The 23899-nt window shown below is 32.4% G+C and overlaps 1 protein-coding gene across 1 annotated transcript in view; it reads left to right on the top strand.

The window, feature by feature from the left end:
• LOC139849783 (uncharacterized) overlaps positions 1-5771 on the top strand; it is a 63763-nt gene extending 57992 nt beyond the window's left edge. The window contains exons 6-7 of the mRNA XM_071839407.1: positions 4467-4927; positions 5000-5771. Coding sequence (XP_071695508.1) covers positions 4467-4927; positions 5000-5771 — 1233 coding nt within the window. The remainder of the gene's footprint in view (positions 1-4466; positions 4928-4999) is intronic.
• The last annotated feature ends 18128 nt before the right edge of the window (positions 5772-23899 follow it).

Genomic DNA, 23899 nt, shown 5'->3' with positions numbered 1-23899 from the left:
TATATATAAAAAGGGAGTAATGAAACTCACAGTACTGTATTTTGTAGTAAAAATACATATGACGACATTGAACAACTGAACAATACAGGGTTGGCCTCGGATTCACGAACCTATATCATTTGTGCATATTAATACATATAATGGTAATCAAATAATTTCATATATTAATCTTATAATATTTATATGTTAAGTGTTGTAATTATATGAGATTTATGATAAATCCTAATTAATATATATATATATATATATATATATATATATATATATATATATATATATATATACATACTTTATGTATATTTTATATCCTATACTTTATGTATATTTTATATCCTAAATTATATGTTTTCTATTCTTATTTTGTATATACTTTTAAAGTAGTTAATATTTATACTTATGATTATATATATATTTATATGTAATTAGTATTTTTATCAAAAGTCAATAATTTGCTATATGTAAAAATGTTAATATACTCAATCTATAATTATATTTAATATGAATATCCGTATATATTTTTTATATACATAATATTTATTTGTTATGAAAATATGAATGATAATAATAAAAATGATAGTTTTCAATCATAATAATAATACTAATAATAATCTTAATGAAAATACTAATATTAATAAGAGTGTTAATAATGATAAAAATGATAACTAATACTTATTTTGGCATTGCTAATAATAATAATTATGATACATGTGATAATGATAATAATAACTAATGATAAAAATACTAATAACAATAACAAGAATAATAATTAATAATTAATAATAATAATAATATTATTATTAATAATAATAATGAAGTAATAAAAATAAAAATAAAAGACTACTACCTCACAAGAATAGGTTTCCAAAAAAAATATAATCGCCCTTGCCCAGATTTGAACCCGAGACCTCTCGGATACACACAAACACTCAACACCAATTAACCAATTTAGTTTTTGTGAATTATGTCTTAACTAAGTCCATATACTCTTTTATCTCGGCCCAACAGCAAGACAACAACATCCCAACACCCTTCTCGGCCCAACTGACTATTAACGGCCCAAAAACAAATTGGACCTCAGTCTAACCAAGCAACATAAACGTGGTCCAACAGACAAATGAAACAACAACAAAAAATAACTCGGCTCAATAACACTTCTATTTGTCATCGGCCCACAAACATTTCTGGGTTGCGAAATGACAGGAACGAAGCAGCAACAATATAATATCATACCATATACAATTCAAGTGGGGTTCTATTGATTTAAATGTGTCGGCCACTAAGTAGCAACAATCCCCACTTGCATAAAAAAATATTAATAAGGTAGTATATTCATAATCACTGCACCCATGTTTCCAAAACTTTAGCTGACCAGTTATTACTTAATCATCATCTTCGAATAGCAGTGAAAGGTAACAACAATGGTGAGTTTCGATTTGAACAGGAAACATCAAACGATGATGGTTGTGATTAGTGTGGTGTGTAGTTTCATGTTAGTGAAGATGGTGACGGGTTGTGGATGGTTCACGGTGGTAAGCAGCTGTGGGCTATGGTGGTGACGGATAGAATGGTGAGTGGTTGTTCGTTCTTGACCCAAGACAAAACAAAACTGTGGGGTTTGGAGATGGTGATAAAGTGAAGGTGGTGGTTATGGTTGATGGATATGGTGGTGACAATGAGTTGCAGTGGAGGTCACGGTATCACAAGAGAGGGAGAGGAAGGAAGTAAAAGGGAAGTTATGGTGATGATTTGTGGTGGTGTTTGGGTTGTAAGTCAAACGAAAAAAACAAGATCCATTGTAGCAGTGAATTGCAGCACTCAAATAATTTGATGAATGTTGTTAATCAAACAAGAAACATAAAAGGAGGAGAATAGCAGCAGTAGATATGTCGAGCAGAAAGAGAAAAAGCAAGGTAGTGGTAAGTATATGCATGTGTGGGATTGTTTTGAAAAATACAAAAATCGAATAGTTGAAGTGGAAATAATTCGGCCAACATGAGCTCTCCTACTTTAGATAATGTGTAAGGATGGGACCTAGTTACAATTATTTGATCTAAATTTGGATTGCAACAAGTAACAAACATGATCATTGTTATTTTAGTCATAAAGTTAATAGTATTAATTCACTTTATAAGAAATTCGATATTTACATGAGAACATTGGATATAGGTGAATAATAGTTAATTCTTTCCCTCATAAACTTTTATGTAATGAATAAAGTAAATTAAAGGCATGGTCTTTACTCTCTATGTTTACATATAAATACTCAAATGAAACAAGTCTTTCACGTGTATGTGCACATTAAATTTTTCATTCGGTAGTGTGAAAAGTTTTGGTGAATCGATTATGATAAAATGATATTTTAGTCCATGTACGGTTTTATTTTGAGAGATTGTGGAACCAGCAGTGGTGGTACGATTAATTATTAAATTAGAAAAGTGACCAATAAGATGGTGGGTTGTGGTTTGTTGACTAAACCAAAAAGCAGAAGTATTGTTTTTCCTAATATGCATGTATGTGTTAACGGATTATATAATTGTATGCACATGAAATATTAATATGCTAAAACAAAAATAGTAACTAGTGGGGTGTGATTCATCGAGCATGTTAATGTATGCATGTGTCTTATAGCAAAAAGGAATCCATACAATATATCTATCAATAACAATCGAAATATCAAACGAGTACTATAATCAATTAATATTTATTTTTAATATACTTTATTTATATTGATATGTTTTAAATAATAATAATTATAATATCATATTTTATAACAACAACATTTAATATTTTAAATTATATTCCAATTATTATTTATATATATACTCACATATCTATTTACAAATAGTTGTTCGTGAATCGTCGGGAATGGTCGAAGGGTAAATGAATACATGAATACATATATATATTTTTTTTGAGACTTCAACATTACAGACTTTGCTTATCGTGTCGGAAACATATAAAGATTAAAGTTTAAATTTGATCGAAAATTTCCGGGTCATCACAGAACGATACAAGGAACAACTTTTAGCTTCAAGACTTGATCAACTTTTTTGTTTTTAAGTGTGTGTAGGTGTGGATGAAGTCGACGGCCAAAGGAGGGAGGAGAGGGGATGAATGTCGACTAAAAAAAATAAGAATGAGGGTTTGTGGGATTTCCTTGTTATTTAAATGTTGTGTTTAGGGCCTAATTACAAGTCCACAAGCACACTAGGAGCCCAAATTACAAAATCTAAGGGGCTTAGGGGGGTGGTCGGCTGGATGGCCCACCTAGAGGTGTCCTGGGCTCGGTTTTGCTAAATTACTTGTATGCGCATGGTCCGTTTCGAGCGCCGTTAACCGTACCGGGTCTCCGGAACGTTAACTAGTCGTTGAAACGCAATCACCGGATTTAATTCATTAAATAAATAATAAATTAAATATAATTTTCGTAAAGTCAATAATTATTGAAAATAATTGTTTTGTCATTTTTCTGAGTTCCGTAAACTGAAAAGATTTCTAGGCGATTAACTTAATCGTAACGTTTCTAGTTATTTCGCTATCCGAACAATTCCATAAATTAATATAACATGCTAATTCAAGTAATTCGATAGGATCAAATATGCATTTAATTCTGATAAACACACAAGTCTAAGGAAACACCGTTAAATTCTTAAAGGACAAGTAACGATAGTAAATGGAAAAAGTCGGGTTGTTACATAGGTGAACTTGTTCATCTGGACTTGTGGGGTCCTTTTAAAATTCAAACAAAAGAAGGTTTTAAATCTTTTTTAACTGTGGTTGATTACTATTATAGAGCTGTTTGGTTTTTCTTAATCAAAATAAAGGATGAAGTGTTTGAAAATATTGTATACTTTGTGCAGCTTATTGAAACACAATTTCAAAAAAGGATAAAAGTTTTTAGATGTGATAATGGAATTGAATTTATAAATCATTAATTTACAAATTTTACCAACAGTAAATGAATCATTCATCAAACCACATGGCTTATACACCTCAATAAAATGGTATTGTTGAGAGGAGACATAGGCACTTGCTAAATGTAGCAAAAGCACTTATGTTTCAGGGGGATTACCTCTTAATATGTGGTCAGATTGTATTCTAACTGCTTGTTACTTAATTAATAAGATACAACTGCCGTGCTAAATGAAAAGTCTCCTTATGAAATGATTTTTGAATCTGAACCTAATTTCTCTCACTTAAAGTGTTTTGGGTGCTTATGTTTTTATGTTGATTTAAATCCTAGAGACAAGTTTAGTAGCAGGTCAATCAAGTGTGTTTTAATTGGTTTTTCAAATGTCAAAAAGAGTTACAAATTACTTAGTCTTGAGGATAAAAGTATTTTTTACTCTAGAGATGTGAAATTTTATGAAACTGTTTCTCCTTTAAAACTTAAGTCTGATGCCACAAACAAGTTTTTACATAAACATTTTTCTAATGATTCTTCATAAGATTCTAGTTATTCTCAGTTTTTTGATGATATCTTTAAAAACCACATTCAAAACACTTCAAGTCCTAATGATGAAGGGATAACAAATGATACATGTGATGGCAGTAGTGATAGTTCTCAGGATAATGAGAACAGTCCTACAGTAACACATAATGAAGATCAATCTTCAATCCCTGAGGGCAATTCTGATTCATCTACTAGTAATACTGAGCAAGTCAGTGATGTAAGGAGATCTTCCAGAAGCACTGTATTTCCAAAAAAGTATGATGAGTTTGTTGTAGATGGAAAAGTAAAATATGGTATTGAAAGAGTTGTAAATTACTCAAATTTGAATTCTGAAAACTTCTACTTTGTTTCAAATTTAGATAAAATACTTGAACCAAAAACATATGATCAAGCTTGTAAAGATCTCAATTGGGTTGAAGCAATGAATCTTGAAATTGAAGCTTTAAACAGACTTGGGAAATACAGATTTACCCTGTATAATAGAAAACATGTTGATTGTAAATGGATTTATAGAATAAAATATAAGTCTAATGGAGAAATTTAAAGATTTAAAGAAAGACTTGTTGCTAAAGGTTTTAGTCAAAATGAAGGAATAGATTATGAAGAAACTTTTAGTCCTGTAGTCAAACATGTCACTGTAAGATGTTTTATAACTATTGCAATTCAAAATAATTGGCCTTTACATCAACTGGATATCAATAATGCCTTTCTTTATGGTGAATTTAATGAAGAAATCTATATGAAATTACTAGAAGGATACTATACTGATTATAAAGATAAAAACAAAGTCTGCAAGTTAACCAAATCTCTTTATGGGCTTAAACAGGCTCCAAGACAATGGAATGCTAAACTTAATGAAGCTCTTTTAGAAAATGTTTTTGTTCAGAGTAAATCAGACTACTCCTTATATACAAAAACTTCTGGTAGTGATTTTATGGTATTGCTTGTATATGTAGATGATATTGTTATTACTGGAAATGACATATCTCAAATTGAACAATTTAAGAAGTTTCTAAAAACAAATTTTATAATAAAAGACTTAGGTGAATTTAAATATTTTTTAGGAATTGAAGTTCTTAAAACAGAAAAAGGGATTTGTCTATCTCAAAGGAAATATTGTCTGGAACTTTTAAATGATTATGGTTTGTTAGGATATAAACCAACGAGTACTCCAATTGAAACAAATCTGTGTGTTAATTGTGATCCAAGTGATAAAGATCAACTGTTGTCCAATATTACTGAATATCATAAATTAGTTGGTAGATTAATTTACTTAACTTTGACTAGACCTGAGTATCTTTTGCTGTTCATATTTTAAGTTAATATATGCATGCACCTTTACACTTTCATTTAAACCTTGCTTTTAGAACTCTTAAGTACATAAAAGGTTCTTCAGGTAAAGGAAGTCATCTAGTTAAAGGTAATAATGTTGATCTTTATGCATATTGTGATTCTAATTGGGGTAAATGTAAAATGAATAGAAAATCTGTCACATGATACTTGGTATATTTTTGTGGATCATTTGTTTCATGGAAAAGTAAAAAAAAACAATCTGTGGTTTCTAGATCTTCTGAAGAAGCAGAATATAGAGCCATGGCTAGCACTGCTTGTGAGATTATATGGATAAAAAACTTGCTTTTAGATTTTGGTATAAAAATTAATTTACCAGTTCAGTTTATATGTGACAATAGTTCTGCAATTCAAATAAGTGCAAACCCAGTCTTTCATGAAAAACCAAACATTTTGAAATAGATTGACACTACTTAAGGGACAAAATTTCAACTGATATTATTAAAGTTTTAAAGACTCAGTCACTTACTAACCTAAGTGACATTTTGACCAAGGGAGTTTCTATAAGACAACATCATCAGTTGTCTAATAGTTTAGGTCTTATTGATTTGTTCCAAACTAAATTTGAAGAGGGGTGTTAAAATGTTATAGTGAAATAACAAGTTTAGTTTAGAAGATTATGTATCAAGAATTTATTTGTGGTATTTCTAGAATATTTCAGGTTCAATGTAGCTGTCATTAAAGTTCAAGGACTCAAAGTGTCAAAGAGTTTAAGCTTATGGACTGGACTAATGGGCTATGCATTATTGGATTCATCGACTTCATTTATCGGGCTGTTATATAATGAAGCCCACACTCATGCCAGGATATATAACCCTAATTTCTAGTTAGGGTTGGTGACTGCTACAGTGTATGATTCGATTGTTTTCATCTGGCAAACAACTCTCTCTCTCTCTCTCTCTCTCTCTCTCTCTCTCTCTCTAAGAACCCTAATCATCTACTTGATGAATTAGTTCTTCAATTTCTGTAATAGTGTGTTAAGAGATCAGTTTCTTGTTTCATTTTATTGTTCTTAGAAGATTGCTGGTTTCTGTATTTTGTAAGGATCTTGCATAATTTTGGCATTAAGAGTTTGATTCTAGTGAAAATGATGAGTATCGTTGAAATAAATGATACACTGATGCAAGCTTGCCGTTAAAAAAAAAGAGTTTGATTCTAGTGATTGAAGTTTTTGTTTATGATCTGTTGATTATTTCTTCACAACCACCTAAATAAATCATTTTTTTTGCTTAAATAGCAGTTCGGGATCACCCAGAGGACTAAACCACCCGCGCGTTCCTCTTCCGCAGTTGCATAACCCCGCTTCCAAGTGCTACCCAAGAGGAAACCCGGCTCAATCCGAAGGCATGAACGGTCCATGTTGCCCCGCAACGCGATGAGCTGAAGACACCCTTGAGTGGAATTCAAGAGTTAAGGGGCAACCTTGTGTACAATGTTGCACCCCACAAAAGTCGAACTTTTGATCTCTCACTAAGAGAGGCATATCACTACCACATGAAATAGTCATTCTAATCTACTCACAACATTTGTACCTCCGATATGTGCTATTGTACATCCAATTTGGATCCTATATGTGCCTAATAGGTGATGTATTCTGTCTTGCATGTAGACACGTGTGCTATATTTCACATCTAATATGGATCCTATACGTGTGATAATGCTAAAAATGAACATATATTTCATAGCATTATCCCTCAAGAAAGACAAGCTTTTAGTTGCAATTGTTCTATTTACAAGTGATATTCGTTTAAATAATAAAAGGTGAAGACAAAAGACAGATTCGACGAATTGAAGACGCAAATGACCAAAAAGCTCAAAAGTACAAAGTACAATCAAAGTGGTTCAAATTATTGATGAGAAACGTCTCAAAATTACAAGAGTACAAGTCGCAAAACGCAAAATACAAGATATTAAATTGTACGCAAGGACGTTCGAAAATCCGGAACCGGGACCAGAGTCAACTCTCAACGCTCGACACAACGGACTAAAAATTACAAGTCAACTATGCACATAAATATAATATAATATTTAAATAATTCTTAAAATTATTTATATATTATATTTATTTATTAAAACGTCGGAAAATAAACAAACAAAGATCTTTGAGCTGGAAAAGCAGGCCATGCGATCGCATGGCCTGGAAGTGTTAAATCCATGCGATCGCATGGCAGTAGGTAGCTGGCCACATGCCTATAAATTCGCGGTTTTGGTTGATCATAAAAACATCTTTTTATCTATCTCTCTCAAACGTATAATATATATATATATATATATTATAATTTTAATTTTAATTTTAATTTTAAATTCTAATAATAAGGGTATGTTAGCGAATGTTGTAAGGGTGTAAGTCAAAATTCTGTCCGTGTAACGCTACGCTATTTTTAATCATTGTAAGTTATGTTCAACCTTTTTAATTTAATGTCTCATAGCTAAGTTATTATTATGCTTATTTAATGCCGAAGTAATCGTGATGTTGGGCTAAAATATTAAAACGGAGTAATTGGGCTTTGTACCATAATTGGGGTTTGGACAAAAGAACGACATTTGTGGAAATTAGACTATGAGCTATTAATGGGCTTTATATTTGTTTAACTAAATGATAGTTTATTAATTTTAATATAAAGATTTACAATTAGACGTACCTATAAATAACCACATACACTCGATCGGACACGATGGGCGGGATATTTATATGTACGAATAATCGTTCATTTAACCGGACACGGGAATGAATTAATAGTTAATAGACTTATTAAAACAGGGGTGAATTATGTACAAGGACACTTGGCGTAATTGTTAACAAAGTATTAAAACATTGGGTTACACGAAGTCGATATCCTGGTATAATTATTAAACAAAGTATTAAGACCTTGTTACAGTTTAAGTCCCCAATTAGTTGGAATATTTGACTTCGGATATAAGGATAATTTGACGAGGACACTCGCACTTTATATTTATGACTGATGGACTGTTATGGACAAAAACCAGACGGACATATTGAATAATCCAGGACAAAGGACAATTAACCCATGGTAATAAAACTAAAATCAACACGTCAAACATCATGATTACGGAAGTTTAAATAAGCATAATTCCTTTATTTCATATTTAATTTCCTTTATTTCATATTTAATTGCACTTTTAATTATCGCACTTTTATTTATTGTCATTTTATTTAATTGCACTTTTTAATTATCGCAATTTTATTTACCGTTATTTTATTTATCGCACTTTTATTTATCGCAATTTCATTATCGTTATTTACTTTACGTTTTAAATTAAGTTATATTTATTTTTAATATTTTACATTAGGTTTTAACTGCGACTTAAATTTTAAAATCGACAAACCGGTCATTAAACGGTAAAAAACCCCCTTTTTATAATAATAATATTACTTATATATTTTTGTATTTTTACAAATATAGTTTTTAAAAATATAGCGTTAAGCTTGTTTAAAAGATCCCTGTGGAACGAACCAGACTTACTAAAAACTATACTAATGTACGATTAGGTACACTGCCTATAAGTGTTGTAGCAAGGTTTAGGTATATCCACTCTATAAATAAATAAATCACTTGTGTAAAATTGTATCGTATTTAATAGTTTTTTGTAGTAAAAATATAACTATTTCCTAATACGCCTCGCACACATCAAGTATTTTTGGCGCCGCTGCCGGGGAACAACATAAACGCCGGAAGCGAAACGCTATAAAAAAATGCGAAAATATAAAAAAAAAATCTATATATTTGTTGTTAAGAGTTGTTAAAAATTTATAAAAGTATTTTTATTTTAGTTTTTACAAAATTAAATTTTTATTTAAGTTATTTAAATTTTATAAATATTAAAATAGAAAATTAAAACAGAAAAAAAAAAGTAAAAACGCGAGGCCCGGTATTGTAGCAGCCCAACTCGGGCCCGAAACCCTACTCCATGCGATCGCATGAACCCGAAGGCAAAAATCCATGCGATCACATGACTGGTTCTGACACGCCACAGTTTGACCATCCAACTGCAATAATTACGTAATAATTATTATTATTATTAATTAATTAAAACCCTAATTAGGTTTTCATTTATTTATTATTTAGTTTAGTTTTTAATTAATTTGAATTATTTAGTTTAATTAGTTTTAATAAATTATAAAATTAATAGTTTTATAAAATAAATAATATAAAAATAATATTTTTATAAAAATTGTACTTTTTACAACTTTAAGTATATTTTTATATTTTGAATCTTTTTATTTGTTTTAGCATAATTTTTGTATTTTTCGCTCGTAATTAGTTTTAAGTCATAGTTTTTGCTATAGTTATTTTTATTTCTAGATTCTTAGGCTTTGCCGTAAAATCCCTTAAGTGCTTTTTCTTTAGACTAAGAATTACGTGCTTTAGAATTTTGCGACGTCCTTTTTATAAATTTTAGTACCTTTTTAAGTAATTGTCGTTTTGGATTTAGATTTTCTCTAAGCCTTAATATTTTTAGACGCAACTTTTAATTCTTAGTTTTTAGTTCCTTTTTAAGTATCGACGCGCTACTTTCTTATTTTTATTTTTTGACGCTTATTATTTTTTTTTCGACCTTTTATTTTTTGACATTTTTCGACGCGCTCTTTTTCTTTCTTATTTCTCACCGATCTAGTTTTAGGACATAGAATTTTCTATTTCTTCTCTAAAATTTCTTTAAATTTCAACGAAAAATTATTTTAAGTGGATGAATTGATAGACATCCAAATTTTCTGGTTCGTAGTAATAATTAGATTTGTTAGTGGCTGAGTTGTGAGCTTCCAATTTAAAGGGTTCTGGCTCCCTGCTGCATCTATTGGCTATTCGAAACGTAGGCAAAATCAGAAAAGTCTATTAATTTGATAACTTATATAATTTTTATTTTTATAACTAATAGGATATTCAGTGAATGCACCGAGCAAAACGTTCACCACCTTTTGTACGTTCACCACCTGTAACTTGATCAAGACATCTAGCCAATATTGTCGCTGTTGATTTTCTTTAGAATCGTCATCCAGTCAATCAAGTACTCCAATTCTAATTTCCAATAATCCATTTTTTGAACCCGACCTCACAATTGAGAATCCGGAGGATATTCAGGGACAATTCAGAGATCCTGAACCATTAATCTTTCCTCCGGAACCACCAATCATTCAAACAGAGATTGTTGAGGAACCTACCATTAAATCAGAATACTATAGTGATTCAGATTCAACAAATTCAATCATGGAGAATCTGGAACCTCTAAGTATGGAAGACCGAATGAGAGCTAAACGCACTGGCCAAGGTCACGCAATTACTCAACCTGACATTAATGTGCCAGATTATGAAATCAAAGGACAAATCCTACACATGGTAACTAATCAATGCCAATTTAGTGGTGCGCCGAAAGGAAGATCCAAACGAACATCTTCGAACCTTTCATATGATCTGTACTCTATTTAAAATAAGAGAAGTTGAGGATGAACATATATATCTCATGTTATTTCCCTGGACTTTAAAGGGAGAAGCCAAAGATTGGTTAGAATCATTACCTGAAGGGGCGATTGATACATGGGACGTTTTAGTTGAAAAATTTCTTAAACAATTATTTCCGGCATCTAAACCCGTAAGACTTCAAGGAGAAATTGTTACGTTCACACAAAAGCCAAACGAAACTCTGTATGAGGCGTGGACAAGATTTGGAAAGTTATTAAGAGGATGTCCGCAACATGGTTTAGACACTTGTCAAATAGTACAAATATTCTACCAAGAATGCGACATCACTACACGAAAAGATATCGATATAGCAGCTGGTGGTTCCATTATGAAGAAAACAGCAACTGACGCTTACAAAATTATTGATAACACTGCTTCCCACTCACATGAGTGGCATCAAGAAAAAGCTATCGTTAGATCATCTAAAGCAGCTAGAGCCGATTCTAGCCATGACTTAGATTTCATTTCTGCAAAGATAGATGCTGTCGAGAGACGAATGGAAAAGATGACTAAAGATATCCACTCAATACGAATTAGTTGTGAGCAGTGTGGAGGACCACATTTAACAAAAGATTGTCTCAGTATTGAACTAACAATGGAACAAAGAGAGAATGTTTCATACATAAACCAAAGGCCTGGAAATAATTATCAGAATAATTATTAACCGCCAAGGCCAATCTACAATCAAAATCAGAACTATAACCGAAATGTTTCATACAACAACCAACAAGGTCCTAACAACCAACAAGTATATAATAATACTTACAATCAGTAAAGACCTATTTTTCAAAACAAACCACCACAAACGGATGATAAAAAGCCAAATTTAGAAGACATGATGTCGAAGCTAGTTGAATCTCAAACTCAGTTTTTCACATCTCAGAAACAAACCAATGAACAAAATGCTCAAATATTTAGAAATCAACAAGCTTCTGTTCAAAATTTGGAACAAGAATTAAGTAACCTAGCAAGGTTAATAGGTGAAAGAAAACCAGAAAGTCTACCTAGTGATATAAATGCTAAGCCCCAGAATGAAACAGCTAAAGCCATTACTACAAGAAGTAGTATTACACTTAAACCACCTGAAATGCCTGTAATTTCTGATGAAGCTATTCCTACCCCACAAGAACCACAATCTGAACAAGATAAGGAAAAAGAACCGGTAGTTGAAAAGGTTAATGAATATAACACAGTTAAGGCTAAACCTTATGTTAAACCATACCAACCACCACTTCCTTACCCAAGTAAAATGAGAAAAGAAAGACTAGAAGCCGAGCAATCCAAATTCTTGGATATGTTTAAACAGATAAATGTTAATCTTCCTTTCATTGATGTGATTTCAGGAATGCCTAGATATGCCAAATTCTTGAAAGATCTAATCACAAATAGAAAGAAAATGGAAGAACTCTCGGCTGTTACTATGAATGCTAATTGTTCTGCAGTGCTTTTGAATAAGATACCAGAAAAATTATCAGATCCAGGAAGTTTCACAATTTCATGTTTTCTGGGTAGTCTTAGTTCAATAGAACCATTGGCAGATTTATGTGCTAGTATAAATTTAATGCCTTATTCACTATACGCTAAACTAGACCTTGGAGAATTGAAACCAACACGAATAAGCATACAACTAGCCGATCGATCAGTAAAATATCCTAGAGGGATAATGGAAAACATGCTAGTTAAAGTTGGTAATTTAGTATTTCCAGTAGATTTTGTTATTCTGGACATGGAAGAAGATTCTCGAGTTCCTCTCATATTAGAAAGACCATTCTTAAACACGGCTAAAGCAATAATAGACGTGTTCGGTAAGAAACTGACCCTAAGTATAGAGGACGAGAGTGTTACCTTTTCTGTTGATAGAGCCATGCAACAACCTCAATCTGCAGATGATACATGTTATTATATTCAAACTATAGATTCACATGCAGAATTTTTAGAAGAATTTCCAGAATTACAAGGAACAGGAGAATGTTCTTTAGGAGAAGGAACTGAACAAATTAATGAAGCTGAAATGTTAGCTACACTTATGGCTAATGGATATGAACCAACAACAGAAGAAATTCAAATTCTAAAAGAGGAAGACAGATATCGATATAAATCATCGATAGAAGAACCACCGACATTAGAGTTAAAGCCACTTCCAAACCATTTGGAATACGCTTATTTACATGGTGAATCTGAATTACCTGTAATAATATCGTCTTCTCTTACTGAAAATGAAAAATCTCAACTCATTTCTGTGCTAAAAGCTCATAAACCAGCTATTGCATGGAAAATTCATGATATTAAAGGAATAAGTCCTTCGTATTGCACACATAAAATCCTTATAGAAGAAGGTCATAAAACGTATGTGCAACGCCAACGAAGACTAAATCCTAATATGCAAGATGTTATTAAGAAAGATATTATTAAATTGCTTGATGCAGGTTTAATTTATCCAATCTCTGATAGTCCATGGGTAAGCCCAGTTCAATGCGTACCTAAGAAGGGTGGCATGACTGTCATCACAAATGAGAAAAATGAGCTTATTCCTACTAGGACTGTAACAGGATGGCGTGTTTGTATTGATTATAGAAAATTAAATGACGGCACCAGAAAAGATCACTTTCCCTTACCTTTCATTGATCAAATGTTGGAAAGATTAGCCAGAAATAGTTACTATTGTTTTCTTGATGGTTTTTTCGGATATTTTCAAATTCCAATAGCACCCGAGGACCAAGAGAAAACCACATTCACGTGCCCTTATGGTACTTTTGCTTATAAACGCATGCCATTTGGACTTTGCAACGCCCCTGCAACCTTTCAAAGGTGCATGATGGCGATTTTTCACGACATGATAGAAGTTTTTATGGATGACTTTTCAGTCTATGGTAATACATTTAAATCATGTCTAGTTAATCTTTAACGAATGCTTATTAGATGTGAACAATCAAACCTAGTACTTAATTGGGAGAAATGCCATTTCATGGTTAAAGAAGGCATCGTTCTTGGACATAAAATTTCAAAGGAAGGAATTGAAGTGGATAGAGCTAAAGTAGATGTAATTGCTAAACTTCCGCATCCCACCAATGTTAGAGGAGTTAGGAGTTTTCTAGGGCATGCCGGTTTTTACCGACGTTTCATAAAAGATTTTTCTAAAATTGTCACTCCTATGAATAAACTCCTAGAAAAGGATGCTCCATTCATCTTTTCAGATGAATGCATCAAATCTTTTAATATTCTTAAAGAAAAACTCACTAATGCGCCGATTATGATAACTCCAAATTGGAATCTACCGTTTGAACTAATGTGCGATGCAAGTGATTTTGCAATGGGAGCCGTTTTAGGACAAAGAATTGAAAAACAATTTCAACCTATATATTATGCTAGTAAGACATTACAAGGAGCACAAACGAATTATACAACTACTGAAAAAGAACTCCTTGCTATTGTCTTTGATTTTGATAAATTTCGTTCATATCTCGTTCTAGCTAAAACGGTGGTCTATACCGATCATTCTGCTCTTAGATACCTATTTTCGAAACAAGATGCCAAACCATGATTAATCCGTTGGATCTTACTCTTACAAGAGTTCGATATTGAAATCCGAGATAAAAAGGGAGCAGAAAATCTCGCAGCTGATCATCTTTCTCGTCTTGAAAATCCCGAATTAGAAGTTCTAAATGAATCGGCCATACAAGACAACTTTCCTGATGAATATCTATTGAAGATAGATTATAATGAAATTCCATGGTTTGCAGACTATGCAAACTATTTTGTATGTGGATTCCTTGAAAAATGATTGTCGTACCAAAAACGAAAGAAATTCTTTAGTGATATAAAACACTATTTCTGAGAAGATCCACATTTGTTTAAAAGTTGTCCCGATGGAATAATACGCCGATGTGTATTCGGAGATGAAGCTAGTCAAATATTAAACCATTGTCACGCAGGACCAACAGGAGGGCATTATGGGCCTCAACTCACAGCAAGAAAAGTTTACGATGCTGGATTCTATTGGCCTACAATTTTCAAAGACGCACACCTTCTTTGCAAATCCTGTGATGCTTGTCAAAGGGCCGGAAAAATAAGTCAACGTGATGAAATGCCACAAAATGTCATTCAAGTATGTGAAGTATTTGACGTTTGGGGTATTGACTTTATGGGTCCATTTCCAAAATCTCACAATAATCTCTACATTCTCGTTGCCATTGATTATGTATCTAAATGGGCGGAAGCACAAGCTCTCCCCACTAACGATGCACGAGTTGTAGTCAACTTCTTAAAACGTCTTTTTGCTAGGTTTGGAACACCGAAAGCTTTAATAAGTGATTGGGGTACTCATTTTTGTAATAATCAACTTGAGAAAGTTCTCAAAAGATATGGAGTAACTCATAAAATCTCCACTGCTTATCATCCAGAGACAAGTGGACAAGTTGAAAATACCAACCGAGCATTAAAACGTATTCTAGAGAAAACCGTAGGATCAAATCTGAAGGAATGGTCCATGAAATTGGAGGATGCACTCTGGGCTTTTAGAACAGCCTACAAAACTCCAATTGGAACCACACCTTTTAAACTCGTTTACGGAAAAGCATGTCATCTTCCAGTAGAAATTGAACACAAAGCATTTTGGGCTTTGAAGACATGTAATCTTGATTTACATGAAGCTGGACGTCTACGGTTAAGTCAATTAAACGAATTAGAAGAATTAAGACATGAAGCATATGGAAATTCGTTAATCTATAAGGAAAGAACGAAGAAATGGCATGATAAAAGAATCAGAAGTTCAAAAGAATTTAAAGAAGGAGACAGGGTTCTTCTTTTCAATTCACGATTCAAGCTATTTCCTGGAAAATTGAAATTAAGATGGTCTGGACCATTTATAGTCAAAAGAGTTTTTCCATACGGAACAATAGAGTTAATAAATTCAAATGGGATTGAATTTAAAGTTAATGGTCACAGAGTTAAACATTATATAGATAGTCAGATGGAAGTTGACAACGAAGTTAATCACAATTTCAACACCACATCTTACTAAGTGTGGAGAGGTTCGAATCTTTTTAGGGTAATATGTATTTCTGTTAGAGTTAGATATTCTGTTTTCGTGTAGTTCTCGAGAATGGAATCTGAATGGTCTTTCCCTAGCAGACCCTAAAGAACTAGTCTTCTCCTCCCATTCTGAATTTTTATTTTTTTAGGTTTTACGAGATGAAAAATTCCTTTGATCTGAACCATGGTCTAATGCTACACGCTTTGATCACTAAACGTAATAATGACACACTCCCGAGTGACCTGGTATCAGTAATAAGAGCCAAATTGGACGGAGTAAGAAAAGAACTCAGAAACGATCATAATAAGATACATTTTGGTAAAGGAAAATCAAAATCCGCAGCGAAAAGAAGAGCACGACACCTTGAAAGATGTCACAAATGCGTAAAATGGTCTCACGAAGGAAAATGCTCGACGAATCAGACATATTCCAATACCGAGTTCGTTACTTTATGCAGAGAAGGACCGTTCATATGTTTTGAAGAAAAATAGTTGAATGCTCGAGGTTATGCCTATGTAGCTATGGAAAACCAATTAGTCCGACTATTTTATGAGTGGGCTAAAGTAGGTCACTGAGAATTCTATCTCACAGGTAAGTATGTACAGTTTTTATTTTTATTTTATTGCTTTTAACCTTTTGATAATAAACGCTAAATTGTTCGCTATAAAGTATTAAATTGATACTCAATAAAATTAGGTTTTGCGACCGAAATTATTGATATCATACAAAAATTTATTACATCACTGCGAAATTTACCGTTTATTCTTAAGGTATAAATATCTTTAATCAATCAACACAAAATATTTCAGAAATTCGTCAGGAGTAAAACTAGGTAATATAGCCAAAATTACTTTACCGAAAAGAGTGGCGTATATTTTTGATAATATTTGATTGATTAAAGTGGGATAAAAGATCAAAAAGATTTTTAATTTTTATTTTTACTTTGTTTTTAAAATTAATATTAAAATAATATTGTAAACTTTTTAAAATCAATATATTTAAGTTTGTAAATATTTGAAAAATTTATGTTTTTAATATAAGTTTGTATGTATAAAAACAAAATTATAATATAAATTTAGTGTGAAATTTTAATTTTAATAATATGAATTTTTAATTTTATGCATTTTAAATTTAAGTTTGGTGTGAATTTAAAAACAAAATTTACTTTCTTTCGCTAAGTTAAAAATATGATTTTTAAAATTCGTCGTGAGTTGAAAACTAGGTCGTTGAACCAAAATTGCTCTACCCAAGGGAGGGACGAGAACTTTTATTATCATTATTTTTAATCTTATTGAATTAAAGTATGCCAAAAACATTTAAAAAAACTCAAAAATCTTTACTTTTAAAACCGCGCTTAAAAAATGACAAATTTTAAAATTTTGTCGAGGGACGGACTAGGACATCATTCCGAAACGCCTTCATCCTAAAAAGAAACAAATTTTTAATTTTTAATTAATTATATGTTTTATTAGTATAAGGTTTTTATAAAAAAAAAAAAAAAAAAAAAAGCAAAAAACCACTGTACCCGAACCCCATGCGATCGCATGGGATTTGGCCTTCAGATCCATGCGATCGCATGGGGCTGGATTTCAGGCCAGGAACAAAAAGCTCAGCGAGCTGTGTTCTTCACACCACTACATACACAAACACCCGAAAATACTCCCAAATCATCTCTAAAATTCGCAAATTTTCACCGTAATTCGTCAAATTTCTTGCTCTAATCATGCCTAGGTTCGAATTCTTCAATAAAAAGGTAAAAATTACACCCCTAAACTCTTAAATTTTCTAGTTTTTGTGATAATTACCAATATTTTACCTAATTTAATTTTGTTAATTTCTAGTGTAATTAGAGTTAAATTGTTAGTATATTATGCATGTATAACCTAGATTGATGCTATTTAACATGATTTGAAGTCAAAAACTTCAAAAGTTTTAGAAATCTAGGGTTTGTGTTCTTGAGCAATTTGGGGCTTTTAGATATAAACAGGTTATGGCCGATTTTTGTCATGAATTATTGCTAAATTAAGTAGTGTAACATGTTTAGGTAGCTAAATGATCAAAACTTTGATCCTAAACATGATTTTTGAAGATTAAAGTGGACTTTTTAAATCTAAAATTCATGAACTTGATTAATTGGATATAATTGCCATTTGAGACTTGTTTAATTGTTAGTAATGGATGTTTTAACATGTTATTTGAGTTGAATGCTTATGAACTTTGTATACATTTTCATATATGCTTATTTGAAAAAGTGTAGAATTGTAAAAATTGTGAAAATGTGTATAAGTTTAATTTTGATTGAACATGTCATTGTGATTGTTTTAAATTGTTATTTTGCTAACACTAATGCATATTTGGATGCACAAATTTGGTGTTTAATGAGTTTTGCAGAAATATACTGAAACTGGAGGTGCATCATCATCATCTAGACAACCACAACCGAAACCTGAACCAGAATATGAGCCGCAATACGAGCAAGAACTCGAGAAAGAACCCGAACAAGAACCACAACAGGAACATCAACATCAACCTGATCAACACGTACCTTATTATGATCCGCTACAATTTTTTGATGCCTTCATAGTATTTTCGATACATCCACCAGTAGAATACCCAACGATTCTTGAACACACGTTGCATCCTAATCTGAGATTCGATAGAAGCTGGAGGGATTACCGGGCATATCAAAGTAACAAATTCAAACTGCTACCGAAAAATGTAGAAGTGCCAAGGGTAATCGATTGGGATCCTTTGGAAATGGTCCAACTAGTTAACTCAGTTAGGGAGCATCTGATCCAAAGGTATGGCAGTTCTTCTTTTACCGATTGGGAACGTCTATTCACCATTCGTAGACATGTATATAAGGAATGGTGTGTTGAGCTGATGAGTACTATAGCATTAAATGTAGATGTAGATAGATTAGATGATAGAAGTTTTCTTAGATTTATACTTGGCCGTAGGATGTACAGGATGTCCATGCTGGACATGGCCAGGGCTTTACAGATATATACTCCTGGTGAATTACTACTACCCGATTGTATGAATTTGATTTATCGTGGTGAAAGGGTAGATAGGAATTTTGACGCGAACGCCGTCTAGAGGCGTATGTCAAACTATAATGTTTTTACGCTGGAAGGAAAACACTCCTACTTACATATTAACAAAGCCGAACTTCGTATAATTCATAGATTTTTGGCTAACTCGATTACACAGAGAGGTCACAATAAAGAGAAAATGACCTTACATGATTTATTTTACCTAAAGTGTATTCGAGACCCAAGAAGCTTTGTTAATATCCCCTACTGTGTTGGTTTTTATTTATCAAAAATGGTGGAAGGAATACAGGAAGGGGGGATTATAGGAGGAGGTATTTTTGTTACTCTCATTGGAGAGTATTTGGGTGTAGATAGGGACCAAGGGGGTCCACTTTTGGAATGTAGGGAACAGGTTGAGCCTTTAGGATTGAAGGTCTATCAGGGTGCTAAGGTATTAAAGAGCAGACGCAACCAACCAGTACCCTATGAAGGTAGTCATCCTCAGGTAGAGAGAGTTTCAGATAAGGAAATGGAGGAAGCGGATGACATTAGGGATGTCATTAGGGAGGCTATGACTGACGTCTACCAGCGTGTAGACGAGGTAGATATGACAAACGGGGAGAGATTTAGTCGGATGGAGCAGTGGCAAGCCCGGAATGATTACGAGCATTCCAGGTAACGACAGCATGATAGATGGGACTATCATCAGCGTCAGATTATGAGCCGGCTGTCACCTTAGGATCACTACGTCCCAACCCGACCCGCTTACTATCCTCCACACCAGCCCGAGATGAGACCACCATATACTCTCTACGACCCTAACCAGGCCTACCAGTACACCTATCACCAACCATGGAACCCGAACAACAACATGAACTGGAACCCCTATCCAGATTGATATAGTTCCAGTTGGTGATTTCTATAATTTTTATTATTTATTATTTTTATGTTTAAACATATGATATTGTGATACATTAATGTATTGTTTAATATTTTTATTATTTGGTACTAATATTTCATATTTGATTTGAAAGTGGGATTTTAAGTCCCATTTCAAATTACCATGCATGTTTATATTTGTATGTATGTATATTGTCAATTGTAAACAACAGGGTAAAACAGCAATTTTCAAAGATTGACATTAAGTTCAGCAAAAGCTACTAATTTTGACGACAAAACGAAAAACAAATGTGATGTAACAACAAGACAGAATGAACAAATGATGTGCACCATTTATCATTCAGCAAACAAACGCCAATATGTTTGGAAACTTTGGTAAAATTTAATCATTTTTCTACGCTAATCACCCTCAATAATTTAAATTGTTACTGATTTCTTGCAAATGAGGGCATTGCAAGATCTTAAGTGTGGGAAGGGGTTAAATTCTTTCGGATTTTTAAAATTTTAACTTATACACTTGGTTACCATTAAAAATACTAGTAACGCAGTAGTTTTATTAGAATCTAGTGCTCTCTGATAATAAAGAACAGCCATAGTCTTATATACTGACTACCCAATTCTAGTAAAATTTTCAATTAAATGAATTCAAAATCATGTTTATACATATTTATGAACGATAAAACTAGGTGTTAACACCGAAAATATTGTTACCTCGGAAAGGACATAAATTGAGAAACAACCCAAAATGTTAGAATTCATTTAAAATGGAATAGAGGACAATAAAAAGGCAAAGAAGGGAAAATAAAAGCCAAGTGTGGGAAAAATTTACCAAGTTATTTTGAACATATATCACATATTTTTGTACAAATAACTGAGGATACTTTTGTTTTGGACAAAATTAACTGTTTTACCCAATTTCTTATAATATATTTGAAAGAAAGATGGATCTACACGATGAATCAATTCCATCATTAAAAGGAAGTAAAGTCTTCCGAAAAAGAAACGCGCTTCTTGATTTAGGTCAGGAAGTTGTCGTCCAGACCAGCTGTAGGTTGACGAAAAATCTAGAAAAGCCATCTCTAAAATCAGCTGGAAATCCACGGACCTCAGCATAAAACAGGGTCGCCAAGTGGTCAGACTTATCCTAACCATGAGAGGATCTGTCTCGTAAAATGGGGAGGACGCCGTGCAAATTAGCTTGATAAGACTAATGAATCAGACCCCCAGAAAGGATAATCTCCTTAAGGATTAAAAATCAGCTTTTAAGCCTGATATTACTCAATCCTTGAGATTGACTTTAAAGATTGAGAATTATAAACTCATGGAATTCGATGATATCTAAACTCGAGTTTGAACGAGAAAATATTTTGATCAAATTACAAACCTATTTGTTTTTTGAAAAACCATTTTTAATGCGTTCATTACCATTGAACGTAAAATCCTAGGAATTCACCTAGAATTCATTAGATCACCTGAACCAAATCGGGTGTCAACCATAAGAACGGTGGTTGCATAGCATGGTCGAAGACAGGACCTTGTGCCAGACCGAAAAATTATAAGGGTGAGCTTTACTATTGCTCCTACAAAGGATAGTAATTGCATCCGACACGTTATAGACCATAATTAAAAGCATGTCAGGGGACATTGCCTTAACAGTTGCTTGTTCAACGCTTTCCTTTACAACCGGACGGTAGTTTACCTAAAGGTAATATACGGAGCAAGTATACTGGACGTGTTGCTTTCCTAATACAAGGTTAGCAAGTGGGTGAACAAAACCGCAAGTTTTGAGTTAAAATTTTAAAATCTGAAACCCACAAAACCCACAAAAATAATTTGCAAACACCGGTGAAGGGTTATTCCGGAAAACTTATCTAGGGTAAAAGCTAGATCGTATTTTCAAAAGATCAAATGTTTTCATAAAGATTTAATTTCCTTAAGGATCTAAATTTTTATAGTCATGTGGGACTGTAAACCACATCGTTACTACCATTGTTCATACCACCGTATAAAAATCACTGATGTACAAAGTGTGAAGAATAAAGAAGTGATTCTAGTATTTTTATTTCAAGACTATATTGCTTGAGGACAAGCAACGCTCAAGTGTGGGAATATTTGATAATGCTAAAAACGAACATAATTTCATAGCATTATCCCTCAAGAAAGACAAGCTTTTAGTTGCAATTGTTCTATTTACAAGTGATATTCGTTTAAATAATAAAAGGTGAAGACAAAAGACAGATTCGACGAATTGAAGACGCAAATGACCAAAAAGCTCAAAAGTACAAAGTATAATCAAAGTGGTTCAAATTATTGATGAGAAACGTCTCAAAATTACAAGATACAAGTCGCAAAACGCAAAATACAAGATATTAAATTGTACGCAAGGACGTTCGAAAATCCGGAACCGGGACCAGAGTCAACTCTCAACGCTCGACGCAACGGACTAAAAATTACAAGTCAAGTATGCACATAAATATAATATAATATTTAAATAATTCTTAAAATTATTTATATATTATATTTATTTATTAAAACGTCGGAAAATAAACAAACAAAGACCTGTGAGCTGGAAAAGCAGGCCATGTGATCGCATGGCCTGGAAGTGTTAAATCCATGCGATCGCATGGCAGTAGGTAGCTGGCCACATGCCTATAAATTCGCGGTTTTGGTTGATCATAAAAACATCTTTTTATCTATCTCTCTCAAACGTATAATATATATATATATATATATATATATATATATATATATATATATATATATATATATATATATATATATATATATATATATATATATATATATATATATATATATATATATATATTATAATTATAATTATAATTATAGTTTTAATTTTAAATTCTAATAATAAGGGTATGTTAGCGAATGTTGTAAAGGTGTAAGTCGAAATTCTGTCCGTGTAACGCTACGCTATTTTTAATCATTGTAAGTTATGTTCAACCTTTTTAATTTAATGTCTCGTAGCTAAGTTATTATTATGCTTATTTAATGCCGAAGTAATCGTGATGTTGGGCTAAAATATTAAAACGGGGTAATTGGGCTTTGTACCATAATTGGGGTTTGGACAAAAGAACGACACTTGTGGAAATTAGACTATGAGCTATTAATGGGCTTTATATTTGTTTAACTAAATGATAGTTTGTTAATTTTAATATAAAGATTTACAATTAGACGTACCTATAAATAACCACATACACTCAATCGGACACGATGGGCGAGATATTTATATGTACGAATAATCGTTCATTTAACCGGACACGGGAATGAATTAATAGTTAATAGACTTATTAAAACAGGGGTGAATTATGTACAAGGACACTTGGCGTAATTGTTAACAAAGTATTAAAACATTGGGTTACACGAAGTCGATATCCTGGTGTAATTATTAAACAAAATATTAAGACCTTGTTACAGTTTAAGTCCCCAATTAGTTGAAATATTTGACTTCAGATATAAGGATAATTTGACGAGGACACTCGCACTTTATATTTATGACTGATGGACTGTTATGGACAAAAACCAGACGGACATATTGAATAATCCAGGACAAAGGACAATTAACCCATGGTAATAAAACTAAAATCAACACGTCAAACATCATGATTACGGAAGTTTAAATAAGCAT

This window comes from Rutidosis leptorrhynchoides, chromosome 5 (assembly GCF_046630445.1).
Source record: "Rutidosis leptorrhynchoides isolate AG116_Rl617_1_P2 chromosome 5, CSIRO_AGI_Rlap_v1, whole genome shotgun sequence".
Lineage (NCBI taxonomy): Eukaryota > Viridiplantae > Streptophyta > Magnoliopsida > Asterales > Asteraceae > Rutidosis > Rutidosis leptorrhynchoides.
The sequence above is the reverse complement of the archived record's forward strand: the minus strand, read 5'-3'. Positions and strand labels throughout refer to the sequence as shown.